The sequence below is a fragment of the Motacilla alba genome, chromosome 23, assembly GCF_015832195.1.
Source record: "Motacilla alba alba isolate MOTALB_02 chromosome 23, Motacilla_alba_V1.0_pri, whole genome shotgun sequence".
In the NCBI taxonomy this organism is placed as follows: Eukaryota; Metazoa; Chordata; class Aves; order Passeriformes; family Motacillidae; genus Motacilla; species Motacilla alba.
Genome location: NC_052038.1, coordinates 3311472 through 3333955, shown reverse-complemented (window position 1 = coordinate 3333955; position 22484 = coordinate 3311472). Strand labels below are relative to the sequence as shown.

The following is a 22484-nucleotide window of genomic DNA, read 5'->3' as shown; positions in this document are numbered from 1 at the left end:
CAAGTTTGCTGCCCCCAACTCACTTTTGTTTCCATCTCTGGGGCCTGAGGCAGTGAGGTGTCCTTGATTGCCAGGCCTGGAGAGGAATTGTGTCTGCCCAAAATGGGAAAGCAGCAGCTCACACTGTGTGTGGAGTTTAGAGTCACACAAAATCCTGAGGCATCAGTGGGAGCACCGAGGGGCTGCACAGCTCCGGCTCCAGGGAGATTTCTAACGCTGGACCTACCAAGCCTCCACTACCTACTCACAGGAACCTTCTCCTCCTGAGGAATGTTTATAGTCAAACAAAGCCGCGTTTTTACCTCTTTTATGAAGTTCATGAAGCGGCCGCCGAACCTCCAGGCCTTGTGGCGGTGGCACTGCAGGGAGTTGACGGTCATCTGCGGCGCGCGCTGGTAGCACACGGACACCACGTGCACCGCGTCGTACAACAGGGCAGCGTCTGTCTAAAGGGAAGGGGGACAGCGTTGGTGGCCCTGGTGGCTCGTAGGAAAAGGCGGAACCCGCTCTGAGTTACCCCCGCCAGCCCCAGGGTTTCTCTGTCTGTGTTCCCTGGTCGTTCCTTGGTTGTTTAGATCAAAAGCTTGGGGTTTTGTCTGAAATCAGCGATTCTGGAAGTGTCGTTTGTCTGTTCGGGTGGTTTCTTGCACATTTCCTGCTGTGGTGTCAAAGAGGGAGGCAACGGCTTCTAAATGTGGAAGGTAGTAACAGAGTTTTCTTATTGAGTCTGTTTTGTCTGAGTGTAAAAAAAAAAATCTATACGAGAACATATTTTCTACACTATTTTATACATGGGAAAATAAGAAACAGAGATGTTTGTGGGCACACAGTTTTCCAAAAATGGCACAAGCTGTCACCAAAATCAGGACCTCATGGCTTTGTAACATATTCCAGCATTTCAGTGATCTGAACTAGGGAGAACTTTCCCCCCCCATATAATGTGATGATTTTAGATTCAATTTGAGATGCCCTATCTTACATCCAAACACTGATCAAGAGAATTGGATTTATTTTTCACTCTGATGTGGTAAGACCTCCTAGTGAAAATACATTATTTGCTGGCTTCACGGAGCCACGAAACATATGTGAGTGTAGCAGCAGCGTAATAAACCACAATGAAACAAAATAATACAGCAAATAACTGAGCAAACATCTCACAGGACGTAGCCATGGAGAAAATCCTCCAGCCTTGGCAGCCATCCCTGTGACCTTCCCTTCCCTCAGCAACCAAGCATGAAGAGCAGGAGCCCCACCTGCATCCGTGGGCGGGTATGGACCACAGCAGGGACAGGTTTGTGAGTTTGGGGCTGAAGGAAAGGGGAGGCAAGGATATGTCCATGCAATTTCATGGTGAATTACAGGCCGTAATGCCCAGCTGAGTCCAGGGCCCCAGTGGACAGACACCTGGCAAACAGGAATCAAAGGCAGGATCCCCCTGAGAGAGCAAAGAGGGGCTGGGAGGAGAGGCAGCGCTGGGGACCGAGCTCTGCTGCAGGCACGGGGGGCTCAGCCCTGGGCAGCCTGGGGAGAGGCAGGAGCCTGCAGGAAAGTGGGGGTCTCTCCCCTAACAACAAACCCAGCAGGAGGGGTCTGAGGAGCCACTTCAAGGTGAAGGTCTGGGAGGCTTTGGCACTTTGGCTCTGGCAGATCTAAAGGGAGAGGGAAGGAGGGAGCCAGTCAGCAATTCCGGGGGTCGGAGACAGCCTGGCAGGGAAGACAGATGGGCGAGCAGGTGCTGCACCTTGCGAGCAGTAACTCAGCGGAGCAGAGCTGCCATCAGGCCCTAAAAGGAGCCATCAAAGCTGCAGCTCAGCCCATCTCTGGCCATGGCTTGGGCGCTTTCCCCTGTCTCAATCTCTGCAAAGTGCCTGGCCCAGCCTGGCTGTGTGCTGTGCTCCCTGCCCTGGAAGCTGGTGTCCCGCTGCTCTCGGGGACAGCTGGAGCCCTTTGGGACATGTCCTGGCTGCCTGCCTTGTCTGGTGACAATCTGTTGGCAGCTGGGCCTGAGCAGGAGTATTACCACAGCAGTGGGGTGTGGGCTTCATCACAGACTTCGAGGGACAGTTGTTGAAGAGTGCAAGAAAGCACCTCAGGCCAGACACCTGAGATGAGTTGTTACTGGTACCAGAACCAATAAAAGTAACATTTAGGCCTTGATTGTAGCCACATTTCTCTTCACAGAGAAAAGCAAGGCACAATTCTTCCCAAGAATATTTCTGGGTTTCGCATTCTGTGAACCTCAGAGAAAGGAAAAACAATTATTATCCTATTTGCTGTGCCTGTGTTTTGCAAAAGTAGAATGCAAAATGGAGATGGTTTACCCAAAGTGATGGTGTTTTGTTTCCTTGGCCTGTCAGGGCCAGGTTTGTGTCTGTGTGTGTGTGTTGGGACTGTTGGGACAGTCACGAGATTCTGTGCAGGGTGTGCAGAGTTGAGTGCCAGGCAGATTCAGTTCAGATGTAATGTAATATAATGTAATATAGTATAGAATAATATAGTATAATAAAGTAATTAATTAGCCTTCTGATAAGATGGAGTCAGATGCATCTTCTCTTCCCCCCTGTCAGGGCTGAAAATATCATCAATACTTAATGACTGTTCCTGCTTCCTTACCACCCTGCCCTGCTTGCCAGACCCCTGTGCCCCGTGTGAACTGCCCGTACCATCATCACACCATCCAGAAGCCCCAGCTCTGCCTTGGGCGCTGACTGCAGCCTCTCCATGGACCACTTCTCAATGATGGAGGACACGTGTGGGTTCTCCACGTTGAGGATCCGGAAGCCGGTCAGGTTCACCCCAGAGTAGCGGTATGGTTCTAGGTCTAATGCATAAAGATCCTTAAAAGAGAGAAACCGGTTTAAACATTTTGCTTAGCTTTGTTTTGTTTGAGTTTTCTGCGTCGGTTGGTGTCTGTGTTTGGAGCCAGACAGCAGAGCCCACAGAAGGTGGGAGGGAGTACAGATCCCGCAGGAATTCAGAGGGTTGTGCTGCCTGCTGCCGTCAGTGGCTGCTTGCAGAGGGCTGTAGGTGTTGGTGGAATTTGGGTGCCGTATGTGCAGGTTCCCCCACACGCAGCAGAAGGGAGCTCCTACCAAAGAGCCAAGAACCTGCTCTCAGCATGAAAGAGAGTGGATTGTGGGGAGAAAAACAGAATCACTGCCTGTGACCCTGAAAAAAGAGAATTGTGACCCAGGGAGGGGGGACAAGGCAGAGTTTGTGTATCTGGAGCTCCCATGGGCCTTTCCACAGGGGATCTGCTGGTGGTGCTGAGGCCCACAGGGTGCTGTGGGTGACAGAGTCACTCTGAATGCAAAACACCAATTTGCAGACTATCAAAGAGGAACTAAGACGCATTTCTTGACATTCTGACCAGCCTACACAGTCTGCAGATGAATGAGGGTGCCCTTTATTCGATGTGAAAAGCAGAGCCAGGCAGTGCTCAGCTCTGCTGGCTGCCAGCCTGCGAGCATCGCTTGGCAGGCAGCGAGAGGCACTGGGGCTACTGGGGGGCACTGGGGGAGCACTGCTGTGGTGCAGCTCTTGGCTCTCCACGTGTCTGAATACCAGCCTCAGTGCTCAGCTGTCACCCTGATTTTCTAAGACTTGCTAAGCCTTCTGATGTTTGCATTCTTGTAACAAACTTTCTCACACACAGTTCTGTAAACAACTTATGTTTTGCATTCTTTCATGGAGGAGGAGAGAATTGATGGACTCTTGGTCTGTCCAGTGTCATTGGAGAGGTGGCACTGTCACCCTCCAATCCACTGTCACTTTTGGAAAACTATAAATGTTGGAGTCAGAAAATAAAGGTCCCTCTTTTTGTTCACCTGGAGAGCAGCAGTGTCCGTGTTGTCTTTTCGTGTCGTATTGCGACACTCAGCAACGAGTTTGGGGTTAGACAGCACGTCAGGAGCATGTGGCAGCTGATCTGCTCCCCAAAGCCAAGCAGCTCACCCGAGGGGGGAGTGAGGGAGCGTGGTGAGAGGCAGTCAGGGGTGGCTCGGTTAATGGGAGCCATTTGTTGGGTGGGATATATTTCATCAGCGTTTATCCTGAACAATCTCTGCAAGGGTTTCATGGCACTTTCAATGTGGGGAGGCGGAAAGGCAACATCACAAGTCTGCAATGGAGCGTGGGGGTGAATACGTGACATTCCCTGCTCTCACAAGGGCTTCTCAAAATGAGCTTCAGTATGGGATGAGCTGCTGGGGCTGTGCTGGGGCTGTTCTGTGCTGTGGCTGGGGCTGTTCTGTGCTGTGGCTGTTCTGTGCTGTGTCTGTGGCTGTGCTGTGGCTGTTCTGTGCTGTGTGCTGGGGCTGTGGCTGTGCTGGGGCTGTTCTGTGCTGGGGCTGTTCTGTGCTGTGTGCTGTGTGCTGGGGCTGTTCTGGGGCTGTGGCTGTGCTGTGCTGGGGCTGTTCAGTGCTGTGTGAAGAGGCTGTTCTGGTGGGACACAGCTACACTGCAGGGCCACCCAGCTGCAGCACCCATCTGCCCACAGGGGGCTGGCAAAGTCCCACATGTGCTGCCCCAAGCAGAGCAGGACAGCAGCAGCACTTGCCAGCAACTGAGACATCATTCTCCATGGGGGAGTGAGGGTTCTTATGGCTGTTTTGCTTTAATAAGCTTCGGGGGTTTGATCTTTTCTGTAAGCCTGGCCCCAGCCTCTGCAGCCCCAGAGCTCACTGCTGATGGATGCAGTGCTCAAACCTGCAGGTGCAGCAGGGACCAAATCATTAATCACCCTACAACGGCAGTTGGGACTTGGGTTTTTGGGCTGTTTTTTAACCCTGAAAAATTGCAAGTGCAAGCCTGCACGTTCTGTCAAAGGGCACCGTGAAAACCAGGCCACAATGTTGACTTTTAAATGACTTCAGGGAGCTAAGGGCAAATACAGTGGTTTCACCTCAGACAGGTGCTCACAACTCTGGCTGGGAGGGGGACAGCAGTTCTGTGCCTGACCTGCTGGAATGGGTTTGTTTTTTCAAGATTCATTTTTAATCAGACACTTCAGTTTGTATTCCAGAAATTGTTGTGAGGAAATAATTTTTCGTTGCAAAAGCTGATGATTTCCCCCCTCAGAATGTGGCTGGGTGTGACAAATCAGATCCCTGAGCTCCAGACCCCATGGTCTCTGTTGCCCATCTGTCAAACCACCAGCCCTGGCCACCTCTCAGATCCCACTGGTATTTTGGGTGCTGTCCCTGCCCTGCTGCTCCCCACTGACCCTTCCTTTCACCAAGTTCCTATAGAAACCAACCTCCCATCAGATCCCTCCTTGGTTCCAGTTTAAATCTCAGCTGCAGCCTGATTTATCACCTCCTGGAATCAGAGGATAATTCAGAATGCCAGCTGAGTGTCAGGACACGGAGAGGTGTGGATGGGAACCATCAGATCAGTTTCTTCTGGATTTTCTGCTCCTGCACAGCCACAAATTGAAACATCTGGTTCTATTTTCCACCTCATCTACATTCCCTTTCACTCGTTATTTTCTGTACTGCAGATTAATTCTCCCCTGCACCCTTAATTTTGCTCTCAGCGTTCCTGTGACGCTCTCCCCCTTCCCCAGGTTTGCCCAGCTTGGGCTCCTTGGTGGTGGCAGTGCTGGGGACTGATCCTCAGTGACTCCACATCCTCGGTGGGAAGCTGCAAAGCTGGTCCAGGAAGGGCATCCCTGTCTTCTGCTGCCCGTGGGTGAGGTGTCCCCAGAGCTCTGCCCTGGCACGTGGCAGGGCTTGGCTGTGGCTGCAAAGCCCCACTTTACAGACTGCTGGGACACCCCCACAAGGGTGCAGATCTGGGCTGTTCCCTGCAGGGCTCTGGATGTAAAATCTGCATGTGACAGGGACAGTGCTCATCAGAGCTCCTCCTCCTGCTCCTGCTGGGGTGGAAAAGGCTGATGGGGCTCTCCTTGCTGGAGTCAGTGAACTGTAGTCGTGCTGCCTAGCAAAATGTTGAAGCATTTCATGCCAAGTGTTGATACACTGTGCTCAGTATTGACTGGGGACCTTTTAGAAACATTCAGTATAACATAATAGACTAATTCATTAGCACCCCATGGGTCTCGTACTGGGGAAGCTGAAGCACAGGCATTGCAAGCTAGGAAAACATTGCCTTAAGGAATGACAGATTAAAATATCTTTCCCATGATATAACTGTTATTTCAGGAAAGTGGCATTAATTGTGATTGCTTATCTATTAATTTATTATAATTCCTCTTTTCCCACCTCCAGGCTGTACCTACACATGAAATGTACTCCAGGCTCAGCTGGGGCTGATTAATAGGAGGTTATCTGGGAAATGCTTAAAGCTGCCTGGAATAGATAATGGCAGCAGGGGTAATTAAAATGTCTTTTGCATTTGAAAAATAAATTTTGTAGTTTTTAAGGGTTAGTTTAGTCTGTTTCTTTCCTAAAGGCAAAAAGATAAATTGGATTTTCAAAATCACACAAAATTCAACAGTAGACTAGACAATAGCATCTTAAATGGAGACAAAAGTGACCCTGCCAGGAAAGCCAAATGCCTCCCAGAGTCAGAGAGAACTGGCCCGTGTTTAACAGAGGGGAGTTAATGTCAGACTGAGCTCCCCTCCTGCAAAATAAACCTGCAGGGCTAAAGCCTGGACCACAGCAGGGCTGCTCCTGGCTCCAGAGGGGTCCTGGGTGCTCATCTCCAGCTCCTGCTGAATCAGGGTCCCACCAGATCCTGGGTGGGAGCTGCAGCCTTGCACTCTCCCTGTGCTCATTGTCACTGTGTGGGGAGCTACACTGAAATCAAAGTGACTGGGAGGGAAAATAAAACCAGAACCCAGGGACTGACAGCTCTCAGGCAGTGCTGCAGAGCAGAGGAGTTAGAGCCAGGCCACTGGGGTCTGACCCTGACCTGCAGCCAGGTCCAGCCCTGCCCTCTCCTCCTGGCAGGGTCCCAGGTCTCCCTTTTCCTCGAATTTCCCACCCCACAGCAGTGCACACCAGGATCAGACACCCATCCCACCCTCCCCCTCCAGCTGCCCCTCACATCCCACCCCCATCGGTGTGTGCAGGTTGTTCTCTGTGTTTCCTCACATCCCACCCCATCAGTGTGTGCAGGTTGTTTTCTGTGTTTCCTCACATCCCACCCCCATCAGTGAGTACAAGGTGTGTGCACAGCCAGATACTTTACCAGAGTGGTGAAGATGAAGTGGTAATACTCTGTCATCATCCCCATTGCCATAGCCTTAAGGAGAGGAGGGAAAAGGGGTTAGTAAAGGGGTACAAGAACAAAACAACAGCCATGCAACATAAAACCCAGAGCTCCTAGGTAAATGTGGCAGGAGACACCCAGAAACACCAGGTTTGGATTCAGGACTGAGGCCATGGAGCAATTAAGAAACTGGAAACACCAAGTTTGGATTCAGGATTGAGGCCATGGAGCAGTTAAGAAACTGGAAACACTGGGTTTGGATTCAGGATTGAGGCCATGGAGCAGTTAAGCCAGGCTCATCAGCAAGAGGCACATGCTCAAGCTGAGCTGAGCAGAGCTGTGGTCCTCAAACCATTCTGGAACCGTGGCAAAGCCTCAGTGTGCAGCTCCCATGAGGGCTGGTGGCATTTCTGGGTGACACTGGGTGTCCCTGGCTGTGCCAGGGCACGGGGGCACTTCTCTCATGGGTGCAGGATCCTCCAGGGCCACAGGCTCTGTTGGCACAGCTGTGGGAAAGGGGGTCACCTTTCCTTCTCCAACACCAAACCATGAGCAACCTCACAGAAACCTGTGCAGACTGACCATAAACAGCCTGTTCTGTAGTCACACATCCATGTAGTGGCTAAGAAGCCAGCTGAAAGGGTTTGGATTTCTGACACAGGCAATTCTGGGGCTCTGCATCCCCTCCTTCAGTCCCATCTGTGCAGCGAGTACATGGAGCTCCTGCCTCAGTCCCTCCTTCCTGAGCACAACAGCCAGACCCTGACTTAGGGCCTGCTTTAGAAGTGGGTCAGGGAAGGTGCAGGCACAAGGATGGGGAGTGGGACTATCCCCTGTCCCTCAGCTTTTGGGGATCAGGGTCCTGAGGGCGCTTGGCCAGCACAGCTTGAGATTCCCTGCCAGCCCCTGCATGCAGGATGGCTCCTGCAGATTGCTGGGATTTGCATAACTGAGCACTGGAGAGAACAGACTGTCCTGGAAACTCTTTCAGAGGACAAGCACAGGCTGAAGGGGCCTTGGCTGGGTGACCATGCCCAGGCCCTTCACAACATGGGAGGAGCACATTTCAGTCTCTGAGAAAGGTCACCTTGAAGCTGGTGGCTGGTGACAGGAAGATTCCTGTGGGTTTGGCTGGGCTGCTGACTGTGTGAGCATGTTTTCTGGAGAGAACACATGCAAGAGCACTTTAAAATCCCCACTGATGGGAAAGTGACTTCAAGTTCCCCCAGGAAATGTTTGCTTCCCTTGGTTTTTTGCTAAAATTACTAGGGCGGAATTTACCTCCGAGGAAGGAAGTGACAGTCTGAAAAGAAGTGAGATGTCAAAAAAACAAGGGAAAAGGAAAGGATCTGGATTGCAAGCCTAGATATTGTGACTCTAGAGTGTGATTTCACCCCAGGTTTCCTGCTCTGGAAGTAGCTTTTAGAAAGTCTGGGGGCTCTCCCTGTGGCCATTCACCATCCTGTCCCCCAGTCCCTGCCTGGTCAGTGCCTCCAGGGGCAGCTCTCTCCCTCCTGCACACCCTGGTTCAAAGAGCTGAAGCAGGGAATGGCACCTCGGTGTGGGAAGCATCAGTTAGTGATGAGGAGCCAATCTGGAGCAAGTAATGAGATGCCAGTTCATGTTCTACAGCTGGATCACTCTGGCCATAGCTGAGGAGCCCAGACCCGCTGTCAGAAGGAAGCTCCAGCTTCCCAGCACTGGCAGCCTGGGGCAGGATGCATCTGGGTTTGTGGGGAAATGAATAAATGATCATCCTGGTGGATAAGCCACAGGCAGTGGCCAGGATGAGAGCAGGAGCTCTGTCAGAGCTGACAGGCACAGCTGTGCCCTGTGGAGCACAGAGGCTGCTCGGCACAGCCTGGGAACAGACCTGGAGTGACAACAAGGGACCAAAACTGGGGAAGGATGGTTCTTTCCTGGGGTAGAACAGGAAAGCCTCACAAGCAGGACTCACTCTTTGATAGGTTTCTGCAATTATTTGTTTTCCAAGAGGGTAAAATAATGGATGGTTTGGTGTGTGGTCACTCCAAGGGACCTAGGCTGGAGCAGTAGGTGACAGTCTCATCTGTACAGTTGTGCTGGCTCATGTGGTGTTACTCATGGAATCCTTGGTGGTTTTTACTACTCCAGTTTAAAAAACCTGCCTGGATGATCCATGCTGTGCTGTGGGAGCATGGAACCTTGAATCCCTGGGGAGCAACATCTTGACTGGCACGATGGGGTGTGCACTGCTCAATCAGAGCTGCTCAGCCAGCACAGGCTGCAGGTGCTCAAACCTTCTCTCTTTTCTGAAGATGTGCAATGAAATTCAGTGTCATGGAGTGGAAATTTTAGCAAGGGTCTTGTGAGAACCTTGTTGCCATCCATGGGGGTGGCAGCCTGGCCAAGAGACTCCAGGGACTCTGTCCAGCCAAATGTCTGCAGAGCTGACTGGTGTCGTGATCAAAATGTTACAAAAGGCACATAATAGCAATAAAATATGAATATTACAGATTCTGGCATAAACAGAATCCTGAGCCTTCCTCCCTGGATTTTTTTTTTTTTTTGCAGTCCATTATTTGTTCTGTGCATTGTTCTTCTGCTGCTGTGAAGGGAAGCAGCCTCCCCTCCTCCAGGAGATGGCTTTGCCTAGCTCGTACGTTCAGTGGAAAAGGGCTGTTTCACAAATGAAAGTGGCACCTCTAGGCATGCATTTCTTGCTACAGGTAGAAAAGTGAGGAAAAGATGAGGTTTCTACACCTCCCAGTCTTCAGCAGATGCGGGTGACCTGCAGGTCGTGGTGCACTGCTCTGAACCTGCCTGATGTTACACACCCGAGTGGCCAGGCATGCAGAGAGCAGTCAGGCTGTGGTTTGGGTTTGTGCAACTCCCCAGACTCTGAAAACACATCAGTATCTCCCTGAGTAAAAATACACTGTCTTTTTTTGCTAAGCTGAAATCCATGGCTTCAGGTCCTGACAAAACCCCGACACACACACAAACCCGGCCAGAAGGACTTAGAGAGACTTGTCTCCCCTAGTCCCCCCTCTCCTCCATCTTCCTCACTCTGCACCAGTGGTGATGAGCTGAGCAGATGGCACAATAAACTATAATAAACTGCATAATAAGTGAGCAGCACCAAACACAACCAGCACGGGAAAATAACTGGCAGGAGACAATGAGCCCCTTCTATTGCTTCCCATAATACTCCCTCCCAGGCTCTCCAAGTTCTCTGAGCACTTCTCTTCCTTTTGCATCAAGCAGGCTGCAGGAGAAGGCTCTTGCCTTGTGCTTGCTTTCTCATCCCTTCGGGGATTTATTTAATCTGTGTGGTGGTGTTCTGCTGGGCTGATAGGAGCAGCACTTCCACCAGCTGGTTTTTAGCATCTCTGTGAGAGCCTTTTCCTCTGCCTCATATTGACCCTGAAACCCAAAAGCACTCGGGAATGAGGAGAAGCTGGGGTGAGCAGCAAGAATTCAGTGGAGGAACTTGTGGAGGAGGAAAGGAGGGAGCCCAAATGAATGGAAAATCACTGACATCTGGCTTAAAGTCCAAGAATTGCAGACACTGCTGGGGAAGGGACAGAGGATGCAATCCCTCCTGGCTGGGCCTAGCTGGAACAGCCAGTCTGGATGGAGGGAGAAGGGGGAAGAGGGAAGGAGGCTGGGGCTGTGCAGCTGCAGGGAGAGCCATGGAATTGCCCAGCACCAACCTGGGCCTGGCGCTGCATTCAGCACAGCCCCTTCTCCTCCTGTAACATTTGTTTGTTCTCACCCACAGCCACTTTTTGGTACAGTTTTTCAGTGAAAACACCATTTTCTGTAGAAATCCAGCCATGTCCTTGGAGAATGGACACGCTGCAGCTTTTAGTGTGGCTGTGGATTGTGGCCCAAGGGAAAGCTGCACCCTGGGGTGGGGCCACTCTTCATCACGGCCACCCCACACCCATGGGCTCCTGGGCAGGCACTTTGCTGTCCTGCTGGCCCCCTGCTCACCTGCTTGAGGATCTGAGCTGCCATCAGGTGGCTGCAGTCGAAGATGATGCGGAATTCCCGGCCCCGCTTCATCTCCTTGAGCAGCGGCCGGGCGTCGTCGGTGTCCAGCGGGAGCTGGCGGATCTTCAGGCGGATGTTGTAGCGGGACGGGGCCATGATGAGCTCCTGCAGCCGTATCAGGCCTTCAGGTGTCACACAGAGACAAACCCACAGCGTTACAGGTCTGCCTTCCCCACTACTGGGCCACAGCAGCTCAGTGCTTCTCCTGCTCCCCATGGAATGGGATCAGGGCTGACATCCATCATCCATCCATCCATCCATCCATGCATCCATCCATCCATCATCCATCCATCATCCATCCATCCATCCATCCATGCATCCATCCATCCATCATCCATCCATCATCCATCCATCCATCCATCCATGCATCCATCCATCCATCATCCATGCATCCATGCATCCATCCATCCATCCATCCATCATCCATCCATCCATCCATCCATCCATCCATCCATCCATCATCCATCCATCCATCATCCATCATCCATCCATCCATCCATCCATCATCCATCCATCCATCCATCCATCATCCATCCATCCATCCATCCATCCATCCATCCATCATCCATCCATCCATCATCCATCATCCATCCATCATCCATCATCCATCCATCCATCCATCCATCCATCCATCCATCCATCCATCATCCATCCATCCATCCATCCATCCATCCATCCATCCATCATCCATCCATCATCCATCCATCCATCCATCCATCCATCCATCCATCCATCCATCATCCATCCATCCATCCATCCATCCATCCATCATCCATCCATCATCCATCCATCATCCATCCATCCATCCATCCATCATCCATCCATCATCCATCCATCCATCCATCCCTCCTTCAAATGGCCATTGCCAAATCAAAGCCAAGGTGCCACACATCAGCCATGGACCCCAGAGGAGCTGTTCTAGGCCAGTCTGGCTTTTCCTGGTGGTTCCCTGCCACCACGGCAGCCAGTAGATCTGTATGGGCTCCCTGCACTGGGTAGGAAGGGGAGAACAGCAGGTTGGTCCTAACCTCAGACACCTCTGGGATCACAAAAAAATTTCCTTAAGCAGATGTGCCCTTGAGAAAGGACAGGATGTGATAATCAGCTGCACAACAAATTAAAATCTGCATATTTACCATGCACAGCAGCAAAAAGAAGAAATGAATATGCACTTGGATTTATGAGTCGCGTAGATCGTAACGGTCACTTAATCACAACTCGTAACTTCCTACTACCCTCAGAATTCATTTCTGTTTCCTGCACAAGGCAAAGAGCCATGGTCGATGCAGCTGAGCAGGAATTATTGGAATCTGAGGTTGCAAGGAGAATTTCAGCAGATGCCTATTGCAAGGGGGAAGAGAGAAGCGTGTCCCTCTGCACAGAAGAAACACATTAGAATACGCCACGAAGGGAACATACTGTGACCCACATTTGCAAAACAGGAATGTCAAACTGTGTTCTCATCAGCCCTCCCCTAAAGAAACCATTTGGTTTAGTGAAATTAGGTTGGACAGGCTATCCAATGTGGCTTTTGTTTTTTTGGGGGGTCTGTATCTAGAGCTGTGCAGCACTTTGCTTTGTTTAACCGTCAACAGCTTTCCTTACATGAAGAACTTTGCCAGCTCTGTGTTACAGAATGATCCAGAAAACAAAAACACTTTCCAGAACTGCTTTTGGTTTTAGCTGGGAATTGCTCCCTCCATGGCAGCTGTGGACAGGGGCTTTTCTGTTGCAGAGGGGCACCACAGTGCCAAAAGAGCCAGGCTGAGATGGTCACCCCATGCCAATGAACCCCTCCAGGACCCTGTGCCAGCTCACGGCCCCCTTGCTGAGAGCTTAGTGAATGAAATGCTTAGACAGCTCCCAGGGCCTCCCACAGCACTGTCTAGAACTCCTGGGAACCCATCACTGCACGGGGCATCATTTGGCTCTCAAGAGGGCTCATTGGAAAAGCTCCCAGAGAGACCCAGGACAGGAAATCTCCAGGATTCCTTCTCTGAGGAGGAATCTCCTCTACCCACCTGTGCTGTCGTCGTACACCACGGTGGCTGACCTCCATTTCAGGTACTGCACCAGGTCCAGGATGGCATGGCTCAGGGAAGCATAGTCAGGATACAGGTTGACATAGAAAGTGTCCTTGTTATCCAAAGGGTGATGCTTCCATCGGAGCTGGATGTGGGGCACTTCCAGGGCGTTGCAGATAGACTGGACAGCATTGGTGCAGGAGCCTTGGGAAGGTCCAAATATTGCAACGACCCCCAGAGCGAGCTGGTCACAGGCTGGAGGGGGAAGGCATGGATGTCAGCAAAGCCTGGAGGGACTAAGCATGGGGCAGCCATGGGCACAGCCCAGACACTTGTGGGCACTGACCCAGCACTGATATTGGGTAATTACAGCAGTGATTGGGCACAGATAGAGGATGAGCTATGCCGGGTGGGTATAGACTGGTGGGTAGAGGCACAGAGGAGTGCCAAGCTCCTCTGAGGGAGCCTCCTCCTCAAAACCATCTGAAAAGGGACAGGGGGTCACTGGGCTGGCTGGGAGCAGATAGCTCCCTCCTGCTGGTGTCCCTCCAATAGCTGCCAGCTCAGGCAGCAGGTTTCCTTTCTCTCCAGCCAGAATCAAACTCCACAAGCCCTCAGGTCACCAGCTCGAAGCCTTTGCTGTGCAGTCCCTCCCCTTCAGCAATTCAAGTGTGCTGCTGTTATCCAGTAATCAAAAGTGACTGTTATTAAGAGAACAGAACATCCATGTGATGGATGTGAACACTGCCAGGGATGCAGCGACACAAACACAGGCATGGCCTCCAGACCTTTGCTCAGGATTAGAGCAAACGCTGAAAGGAGTTTTCTGAGGTTTCAGAGGCAAAAAAGGTAGTTGTTCCCCTTGTATTAGAATGCCTCTGGAAGGTCAGCTCCAGCAGGAGCTCTCATCCAGATCACTGGTGAGAGCAGGACAGAACAAGCTGCTGGTCTGGAAACCAGACCTTTCTTCTGCTGAATAAATGGCCACAAAGCTGCTCAGAAGTTTGCTCTGCTCTTACCTTTCTTAGTTGCTTCAAAGCTGTCGTGGAAGTGTATCCTCTGGATGTCATAGGTTAGGGTTGTGTTGGGCAGCAAAGTTCTGTTCCTGTTAATGATGTTGGCGGAGAATCGGAAGGCTTGTTCCTCAGCACTCATCACCTGCGTGTTGGGGCCATCTGCGTACTCAAAGATTCCTCCTGCAAGACAAAAAAATCCACCTCTGAGCCACAGCTTCTTTCACAAATTTATGCAGCAAGGATGAGAAAACTCTTGGAGTGTTTGCGGGTGGAGCTGGGCTTGCTTGAGGACCTGTCCTGCACTGAAATGAAGATGTGAAGACTTGGGTTTTTCTAATATCCTGGTCTATGAGAATGTTCAAGGTGGCAGCTTTGTGGGGCAGTAACAGGTGGTTTAAAGTCTTGGAATATTTTTATGAGTCAGATAAGTGGCTTCCCATAAAACTTTAGGACCAGACCATGGGAAGTGGACAGGCTTATTGCCCATGGTCTGTGCTCTGAGGAGTTACTGGGTACAAAACTGGCACTGCCCTCCTCTTGAAACCCTCCTGCCTCATCAGCCACCTGGTCCTTGCACAGGAGACAGGCAGGGCAGTGCTGCTGCTGGCTATTTTCAGTGCCATTTTCAGTCCCCTTCTCCTTTTTTACTGTCCCTCATGTTTAGTCCTCCAAGTTTTTAATTCAGACCAGCAGAGACTTCTGGATTTGCCTACCCTACAGCTCCTCTGCTCAGTAATGCACATCTCGGATGCAGCTTTGCTGTGTTCAAAAGTTGTTAATGCCATTACACCTCCCCAAGGGCAACAAGCTCATGTCACAGCATCGCTGGGTTTCTTGGCTCTGTGTCTGTGAGTCTTGTCCTCAGTTCCCACTGACAGCCACTCTAATTGGAGAGACTTGGTGCAGGCATGGGTTACGTAATGATGTGTCCTTGTCTCTGAGATGCAGGAGCCACCCTGAGCTCCCCACAGAACCACAGAAAGACACAAACCTTGCTCTATCTTATTCAAAAGTAAGCCAAAATAATTAATGGATGAGCAAAATAAGCGAGTACAATTGGTAACAGATGGTCTCAGGTTCATTAGCAGAAGGAAAAACCTTCCTCTTCAATTTAAGATAGTCCTCAAATGTTTTCTTGTAGACAGCAGATGTCTGCTCAGCCCTGCTGGCTTTCAGGCAGTGCCATGAATCCTTCTCCAGCAGTCTGAGCACATTTTCTATAGCTTTGTGGCAGTTTGCTGCTGGCCAGGAGTTCCAGTTTGGCCAGAGCCAAGCTGACAGCTCGGCTGATGGCCATGCTCTGGGTGTCCCCCCAGGAGTGTGACCAGAGCCATGGACTGGGTGAAGCACAGGAGTGATGGCTGGAGATGTTCTCAGCGAGGAAGCAGAAGGACTTGCAAAAGGGCTCTGACTTTCTGCTCCCCTTGATCATGGCAAGTCCCTTTCCTCCTCTTCCTCTGCAGTCTTTGCGCATCCTGTCCCCAGTTGTGAAGTGAGTGTGGGAATTAATTTACATTCATAGACATAAAAAAAGTTTGAGCTGTTTCCTGCATGTCTTTGCTAGGAAAAAAACACTGAACTCAGTGCTAATTTTGGTAATAGGCAGAAGAATAAAGAAAAAAGAGGCTGAATGCTCATTCTGGAGTGTCATTTCAGTCTCACGTGATTTTCAGCCAGTCACTCATGGGCAGGTTTTCAATCCAGAGCGCTGAGCAGCGTAGGCAGGAGTGTAGCAGAATTGTCCACGTGCCTCATTCTCACTCAATTACGCCAAAACATTTGGGTTTTGACTGGTGCAAAAAAAATTATTCATCCACATCAAAGTTTGCATATGCTGGCAGCTCAATTTAAATTTCTTAGGGCAAAAGAAAGTTCATCTACAATATTAAATCAGATGCAATAAACAAAACTAAAGTGAGTGTGAGATTCACCCCATCTCTCTGTTCAAAGCTTCACTGTCCAGACTGTTCAGCCAGGGACTTTTTTGTTTGCTAGCATTGTCCTGAAGTGATAACTGGTAAATGTTACATTGATTATCCACTAGCTGGCATTAGCCTTTCTCCCAGCCCAGCACTTTCAAAGTTGCTTTGGAGCATGTCTTACTATGAGAGAATGCAGAAGGGCTGGGAATGTGGATTATTGGTGTTTGATCCTAAATAAATTCCCTCCAGACATCCAGCTGGATATAACAGGCTTTTGGCAGGAAAGAATTTTCTGTGCAGCCACCCAGCACCTTGAGCTCAGGGCCAGGCAATGAGAGAGCTGACAGGCAGCAGGGATGTGTTTCTGTGCATTTCCCATTGCTGGGAGCACACCAGGAATACTCTGGGACATTGGGAATCTCCCTGAGGTGCTGAGGGCAGCCACAGCATGCCCCAGCCTGGTGTTTGCTCAGAAACTGGGGAGCACCTGATGGTGCTGGGAGTACTCTGGGAATACTGGGAGTACTCTGGTGTCACTGTGATATTTTCTGAAAAATCCATTTGCCAGGATATTTCTCTTGGGCAGCTGAGAAGCCCCAGCTTCTCCCTGTTTTGGTGCTTTGCAATGTGATTTGGAGAATGTTTAGCTAAACACGTGAATTGTTTTTACTTAATGACCAATCACCATCAGCTGTGTCAGGACTCTAGCAAGAGTCACAGGTTTTTATTATTCATTCATGTTAAACCTTCTGATGTATCCCTTTCTCTATTCTTCAGTACAGTTTTAGTAGACATTCTTTTAATATAATATATATCATCAAATAATAAATCAACCTTCTGAGAACACAAATTCATCTCTTCCCTCATCCCAGAAACCTCACAAAAACCACACTCTGGGAATACTGGGCGTACCCTGGCACATTGGGAATCTCCCACAGCTGCTGAGGTGCTGAGGGCAGCCTCAGCATGCCCCAGCCTGGTGTTTGCTCAGAAACTGGGGAGACTGGGAGCACCTGATGTCAGATCTGTGCGTGGCACACCCCTCTGGATCCTCACATCCCTCTTGGCTGCGCGCCGCTCCTTCAGAGACGTTCGCTCCCATCATTATTTAAAGAGCCTAATAACTGCCTTGAAACAGCTGATTAATGCATAATCTTCATCATGATTACACAGCATAACTGGCATTAATTTGCAAAGCCAGCTAATTATGAAAATAATTGTTGCAGTTCTTCCATTTGAGCAAAATGGAGACGCTCAGCTCGTGGCATTGAGAGCACGAGGGATGGGACATCAGCTGGATGACAGCCAGGCTGGGGGGACCCCAGGGGTCCCCTGCAAGCCTCAGCAGGAGAGATGAAGGAGCAGGGCTGGGCAATCTGCTGCTGGACAGCTGTGGGCAGCTCAAGCTGATCCCACATGGGCCTTGGGCAGAAACCTCACCTGGCTTCACTCTCAGAGATGAGAGTCAATGGCTGTGAAAAGCTCACAATGAAAATCTCCACTTTTATGCACCTCAAATTGACAAATCCCACCCAAAAGAGTTAGACTGGAGCTCCTTTAGTGCCACTGTCCCTCTCTAAACCTATTTTGGAAGCTAGTTCCCATGTCTTGGAGATCATTGGATGCTCTGTGGGGCTCGTGGCCTTTCCCACTCTTTCCTCTCTGTGCAGGTCTCAGCTTCTCATTCCTTCTTTCTTCCCCTCCCGTGGCTTGGCAGAGAGATAAAAGATGGCTGTGGCAAGGTCTGTCATGCTTTGTGACACCCTCCTGAGGTTCATGAGAGGATCTGCTGCCTGATTTATGTGTGCTGCTCCTTGACCAGTCAATAGAGCCCGAGGACTCCCCAGTGCAGCACCAGGTGCTGTTCAACACACGCTGAAGTTTATCAGTTCAAGTTGACTTTGTTTGCATAGATATTTTTCTCTGGAAAGCTTTTTATGCCATGTTTGGGGGGCCTTTGGTGCAGTGGGATCTAGGAGTGGGAGTCAGCCTTGTAGGAGATGCCTCACACGAGCTGTTGATGAAGGCTTTCAACCCTTATCACTTATTTTACATCTTTTTTGATGAAGTAATCCATTATTATATCTGACTTCTTGGATTTTAAAATCAATCCCAGGCAGGTTAAATAATTATTCAGTTGTCTTTTACTCTTAAAGCAGACTAATTGCTCCCTGGAGAATGTCAGCCAGCGTATGGGAAAACACACTAATTACAATCAGCTTCACGTCTGACTGTTTTATGTTATTTTATTTCATGACCTCGACATCACTGCTAAGGTGAGGAGTTTTCAAAATCTGAAATGAGATTCCAGAGCAAGTGCCTGAAACTCCCTTAGGGTCTAGACCAGAGGAGCCGTAGTGGGGCTGGGCAGGCAGAAGGAGCCTGGCCTGGCACAAGGGGAAGTTTGGCTGAAAACCACAGAGGCTCTCACTTGGAGCAGCAGAACTTGAGCCTCTCTTTGGGGAAAAACCTGGATCCCACAGAACACCTAAAGTCCCGCTGATGGCAATCAGAACAGGCCCAGGTCTGTCTGCATCCAGCAAAACTGCACTGCATTCTTCTGTCCCCAGGAATGGTGCTGGGAAACCTTGGGAATGGCCAATGACCCCTGGACAATGTGCTGGGAACCCTCCTCCACTGCTCCAGTGATCCCGACATGGCTGCATGGGCTCAGTGCCAGTGCAGTTATTTTTAGCTTTGTCAAGAGCTAAGTCAAGAAAGTGAAAGTATTTTAGGTTTGTATTTCTCCCCTCTTTTGCTTTTCACCAAAACAAACAGCTTTCATTCTCAGAAAGAAAATTCCAGCAGCCCTCAGCGTGTGGTGTGATCTCTTATCTTCTACTCCTTATAAATCACGGAGTTATTTAGCTTTGAAGAACAACTATTTCTGATAACACTTTTCTCTCCCCCGCTGACAGTGTTGTTCACACATTTAGACAGCTCTGACAGCCTCTTTCCATGTGACATCCGGGAAGAAATACCTGGTTTGAGACAGCTCTTACCGAGGATGGAGCTGGCAGAGCTCCTCAGGGACAGGGGAGCTCCCCTTCCCTCTCACAGCCCTTCCATGCCCAGAGCTGTGTTTTAAGTGGTTTTTTTTCCTCTGGGGTTATAAAATGTTTTTGCTGTTGCCTTCTGAGGCATTGAATTTGCCCTCTTCTGAGGACAAATCACTCTGTTTTGGGGACAGTATTAGCAAATGGGCCAGTGAGGACAGGTACACAAAATTTAGTGCCTTTTCCAGCTGGATGCTGCTCCCTGAGGCAGAAAGTGGAGAACCTATGGAGAGTCTTCCTCACAGAGCTGCCTCCCTGGGAAGGCTTGGAGAACGTGACACTGCTGCTTGGCTGACAAATCCAGTGGGGAGAATCTCACTGTCATGGCCCAGGTCCCCTGAGAGCTGCTGTTTATACAGCAGCATTATATAGAGAAATGAGATAACACTGCTGGGAAGTGAAAGAAAGTTCCCTGGAGCACAAGGTTGTGGCTGGGAATGGAGCTTCACCTCCCAGAGCCTGCCTATCCTGGGGGACTGTGGCAGTCTCAGGTACAATAATAAGGATGCAGAGAGAGCAGGGAAATCCAGAAGGCAATAAACATCAGCAAAACAAAAAGGGAAAGCAATGACAGATTTATTCACAAGAAATCTCTCCTTGCACCTTCTCCCGAGGAGCTGCTACAGTGAAATGCTCCAGGAGTGTGCTCCAAGGAGCTGCTACAGTGAAATGCTCCAGGAGTGTGCTCCAAGGAGCTGGTCCTGTGCTCAGCCCAGCACAGAGCAGAGCCCCCAGGTCTGCTGTGGATGCCAGCTGGGCCCCAAACAGAAACAATCCCACCCTATAAACTGAGGAGTGAGAAAAGCAGTGCCAGGAGCACTGGGGGCTCACACCTTTCCAGAACCCTTATTACTCCTGGGGAGCCCTTGCTGCCAGAGAGGGGCAGTGGATCCCTGGCCCAGCCCTCCACAGGCTCCCATCCAGCCCCGTGTGTCAGAGGCAGCGTCCTGGGATGTGCCCTGCAGCAGGACCACGGAGCTGCTCCACGCCAAGGCAGCGAGCACAACTTGTGAACGGATTGAGACAAACCTTCTGGGAAGGAGCTGAAAATAATTCCCGCGGTCTGTCAGTGGGTTCTGGGTTTTGACAGAGCGGCAGGATCTGAGTCCCTGTCCCCTTCAACTGCTGCTGATCATGCACTGGCCCTGTCACTTCAGCGTGGCACTGCTTAATGTGATGCAGCACAGCCACGGATCCAAAGCAATTTCAGGCTTCATCAACACGCATCACGCAAGAGAGCCCCCGCGCAGGGCCTGGCGGCTCAGGGCTGAGCTGGCCCTGCCCACGGGAGCTCCTTGCTCTGGATGCTGATTGCTAAAAACCCAGGAGCAGGATCTGCCTGGAATGTGGGGAGGGGATTAACCTCAGAGCCGGTGTGTCTGGATCGCTCGCGCTCACACGCTGCCTGCCTTCGCTCTGCGTCTCTTTTGTGTACATCAAAAAGGCACCAGCCTGTCCCTGAGCTGCTCCCAGCCTGGCAGCTTCCCTGGCTCTCAGGTCCAAGGCATTTCCACCTGCTTTTGCTGAGCACCCCGGTTTCATGGGGCTGATGAAGCCCATGATGTACCTGCCACCCAGGAGCTTGCCCTGCGCCCGTAATGCCCTACAGAGGAATGGACCCTCTGGGCTTGGGTCTGGGTGTTCCTGAGCTCCCCAGCGCACCTGGCTGGATTTGCTGCCTGACACCCTTGGGAAGAGGCAGGACATGGAGCTTGAATCCCCTGTGAGCTCAGAGAAGAGACAGGCACAGCAGGGTGGGTGATTCCCCCAGTGTCCAGGGGCTCACTGTCCCCAAACACCCTCAAATGTGACCAGGAACGTTTCTATTTCAGCTGCTGTGACCCTGCATCCTGCAGCCAAACCTGAGTGGGAGCAGTCCTGCTGTCACCTCCCTGCCCCAGCCCTCCTCTCTGGTCACTCTGGGGGTGTCCCTGGGACCCCACGGTGGCTTGGAGAGGAGCTGATGGACAGAGATGCATTCCCAGTGCCTCTGATTCCACCACATGGTGCAGCAGGAGGCAGAGCCAGGTACTTGCTGAGTAATGCCAAGAGAATGAATTCAACCAGAAAATCAGACACGCCAAGTGCAAGTGTGTCCCACGAGGAGGGATTTCCCACCTGCCAGGACAGAAATCCCATCACAGCAGGTTGAGCCATTCCCAGGAGACGGTGTCTCCTTCTTTTCTCATTTTTGTATTGAATATGCAAAATCCTATTTCATTTGCTCTGAATTAGGCACTTCATGTCACAGGGGGTGACATTCTTCTATGTATAAGCTGCTTAACAGATGAGCAGTCAAGTGGCAAAGCAATACATTATTAATGCTTCTGGTTAAATTAACTGATTAAAACTACTGGAGCTAAAATGTATGTATCAGCACTTTGCTCGCACTAAATGAGGAATTAATGGAACATGGCAGGTTGTGTTTTTAATGAACAGTAGATAGGGAAGGTCTGGAAAGGTTTGTCACTGCTCCTGGGGATGACCTGTTGCATCCTCGGCTGGACGCTGCTCGTCCCCACGGGCTGGGGCACGGCCAGGACACAACAGAACAGGCTGTGGAGTCACCGTGGGATTTTCTGAAAAATCCCTTTGCCAGGATTTCTTCTCCTGGGAAGCTGAGAAGCCTCAGATAAAAAATAATAATAATTATCTGATTCTCTTCTCCTGTGTTTGCTCCTTTTGTATGTGGTCTAGAAGTTGTTTACCAACTTTGATGGGTTCCATGTAAATTGTTTTTACTTAATAACCAATCAAAGCCAGCTGTGAGTGACTCTCTGAGGAGCCACGACTTTTTATTATTCATTCTTTTCTAGCCTTCAGATATATCCTTTCTCTTTCTTTAGTATAGTTTTAGTATATAATTTCTTTTAAGATAATATAATATCATAATATAATAAATCAGCCTTCTAAGAATATAGAGTCAGATTCATCTCTTCCCTCGTCCTGGGACCCTCACAAACACCACACTGTGGCTCCTAGAAATCTTCTCCTCATTGCAAACCCTCCTCGTTTGGCCTAATTGGCAGCGTTTCCTGTGCCATGCTTTGAACAAGCTGTTCTGGTGTTGCACGTTTGACATCTGAGGAAGAGCGTTTAGCGCCGCGGCAGAGCGTAACCCCGACCAAGGGAGCGGATCAAAGCGCTAATCTCAGATCAAAAGCCTTCCGTGGTGCTACAGCAGAAATAAATTAAGTTAGCAACAGATTTCTTAATGATATTTAAATTTCTAATTTGCATAACACATGA

At 50.3% G+C, this 22484-nt stretch overlaps 1 protein-coding gene across 1 annotated transcript in view; it reads right to left on the bottom strand.

Moving 5' to 3' along the window:
- Positions 1–22484, bottom strand: part of GRIK3 (glutamate ionotropic receptor kainate type subunit 3) — a 114436-nt gene that overhangs the window by 34217 nt on the left and 57735 nt on the right. The window contains exons 2-7 of the mRNA XM_038160935.1: positions 14261–14437; positions 13239–13496; positions 11158–11339; positions 7159–7212; positions 2664–2837; positions 303–446 (exon numbers count right to left, since the gene is read on the bottom strand). Of these exons, the coding sequence (XP_038016863.1) occupies positions 303–446; positions 2664–2837; positions 7159–7212; positions 11158–11339; positions 13239–13496; positions 14261–14437 (989 nt within the window). The remainder of the gene's footprint in view (positions 1–302; positions 447–2663; positions 2838–7158; positions 7213–11157; positions 11340–13238; positions 13497–14260; positions 14438–22484) is intronic.